The sequence below is a fragment of the Entamoeba dispar genome, genomic scaffold (genome assembly GCF_000209125.1).
Source record: "Entamoeba dispar SAW760 scf_1105229462023 genomic scaffold, whole genome shotgun sequence".
Taxonomy (NCBI): Eukaryota; Evosea; order Mastigamoebida; family Endamoebidae; genus Entamoeba; species Entamoeba dispar.
Window position 1 is genome coordinate 1290 of NW_001854985.1, and position 1617 is coordinate 2906.

The 1617-nt window shown below is 28.3% G+C and overlaps 1 protein-coding gene across 1 annotated transcript in view, besides 4 other annotated features; it reads right to left on the reverse strand.

Annotated features, from left to right (window-relative positions):
• Positions 1-213: 213 nt before the first annotated feature.
• Positions 214-302: a microsatellite.
• Positions 303-304: 2 nt separating this feature from the next.
• Positions 305-335: a microsatellite.
• A 42-nt stretch (positions 336-377) lies between these two features.
• Positions 378-454: a microsatellite.
• Positions 455-557: 103 nt separating this feature from the next.
• Positions 558-1617, reverse strand: part of EDI_286190 (synaptonemal complex protein, putative) — a gene marked incomplete at both ends in the record, with an annotated part of 2879 nt that continues 1819 nt past the window's right edge. The window contains one exon of the mRNA XM_001739176.1: positions 558-1538. Coding sequence (XP_001739228.1) covers positions 558-1538 — 981 coding nt within the window. The remainder of the gene's footprint in view (positions 1539-1617) is intronic.
• Positions 1190-1348: a microsatellite.

Below are 1617 nucleotides of genomic sequence, written 5' to 3' on the forward strand. Positions count from 1 at the left end.
ATTACACTTAATATTTCTTTAATATGCCTTCCTTTAGTTAATAATTCACTTAAAAATTCTGGTGATATTTTCATTAAAAATAAATAAAATGATTCTTTGATTAATGCTCCTCTAACTACTTCAATTGCTCTTTTATATTTTTCTTCATTCCAAAGCATTGAAACTAATGATTTTAAAAGTAACTTCTCTTTCTCATTCAGTTCCTGTAATATATATCTTTGTTCCATTGTTTATATTTATCTTCTTTTTTCAAGTTTTCATTCTTCTTTTTTACTTCCTTTATTATTTTTAGAATTATTTTTCTTATTTTATTCTCTTCTATTCTTTTCTATTCTTCAAAAAATCCCCTATTTATTTCATTTCTTTTATCAAAACTATTTCTTCTTTTCTATTATTCCTTCTTTAATTTTTTTTCTTTTTACTATTGTATTATTTCTCTCCTCCTTTTCTTCTTCTCACCTCTTTACAAACTAAAAAAGAGACATTAACAGAACTTCTTTTTTAATGAATAAATTCATGAATGTACTTACTACATCTTAAACATATAATCTTCTTTTTCATTTTTCTATTTTCTTTAATTTTAGTTTCATAAATTCAGGAACTTCTTCTTGTGACTTCTTCTCTGGCGTGTTTTCCTTCTTCTGTGCAGTCTTTTTTAATTTAAATGTTCCAGGATTAAATCCTCCAAATAACGGTTGTCCTCCCGGTACTCCAGGAGGTCTTGTTTTTTCAGGAACATTTCTTAATGGAGGGTTTGATTCAGAATCTTGAGTACTACTTTCTTTTTCTTCCTTTGGATAACTAGTCTTTTTAAGTGCAACTTTCCCAGGATTAAATCCTCCAAATAAAGGTACCCCTCCAATGGGTACCTTCTTTGGTGGGATCATTTCTCCTGAAGGAGAATCTTGACTTCTAACTTTATTAAGTGATTGGTCTGTCTCACATGACAATGTCTTACGGTAAGCAAATCCTTGTTTAGTTATTTGTTTTCTTTTTCCTGGTTTAGATTTAATCTTTTGGACTGGTATTAACTGAACTTCTCCATCAATTTTGTTGAAGAATTCATTTATTTCTTTTTGCTCATAGGTAAGAAGTCCTTTATCAGAGGTACATTCTGATAAATTGTTTATTTTTGATTCTTTTTTGTCTTCACTAGAAAGTGTTAATGAGTCTGATCGTTGGATTTCTTTTTCTTTATTTATTAATTCAGTGTTTTGGATGTCTGTTACAATTAGTTCTTCATCCATTTGTTGTTTTATTTCTTTATCAATTTGTTGTTTTGGCTCTTCACCAACTTGTTGTTTTATTTCTTCATCAATTTGTTGTTTTATTTCTTCATCAATTTGTTGTTTTGGCTCTTCGAGAATGGCTTGGTTAATAACATTTTCTTCTTTAGTTTCTTCACTTAAACTTGTTGCTGTTTTATCCATTACTCCTTTGGACTCCTCTTCAGAACTTGAAGGAGTTTCTGAAGTAACTTCTTTAATAACAATTTTAATTTTCTTTTCTTCTTGTTTTGGTTGTTCTTCATTTGTTAACTCGTTATCGGTTTCCTCTTTAATTTTTTCTTTGACATTTTCAATTACTTTATCTTCAATATTATTAACGTGTTGAATT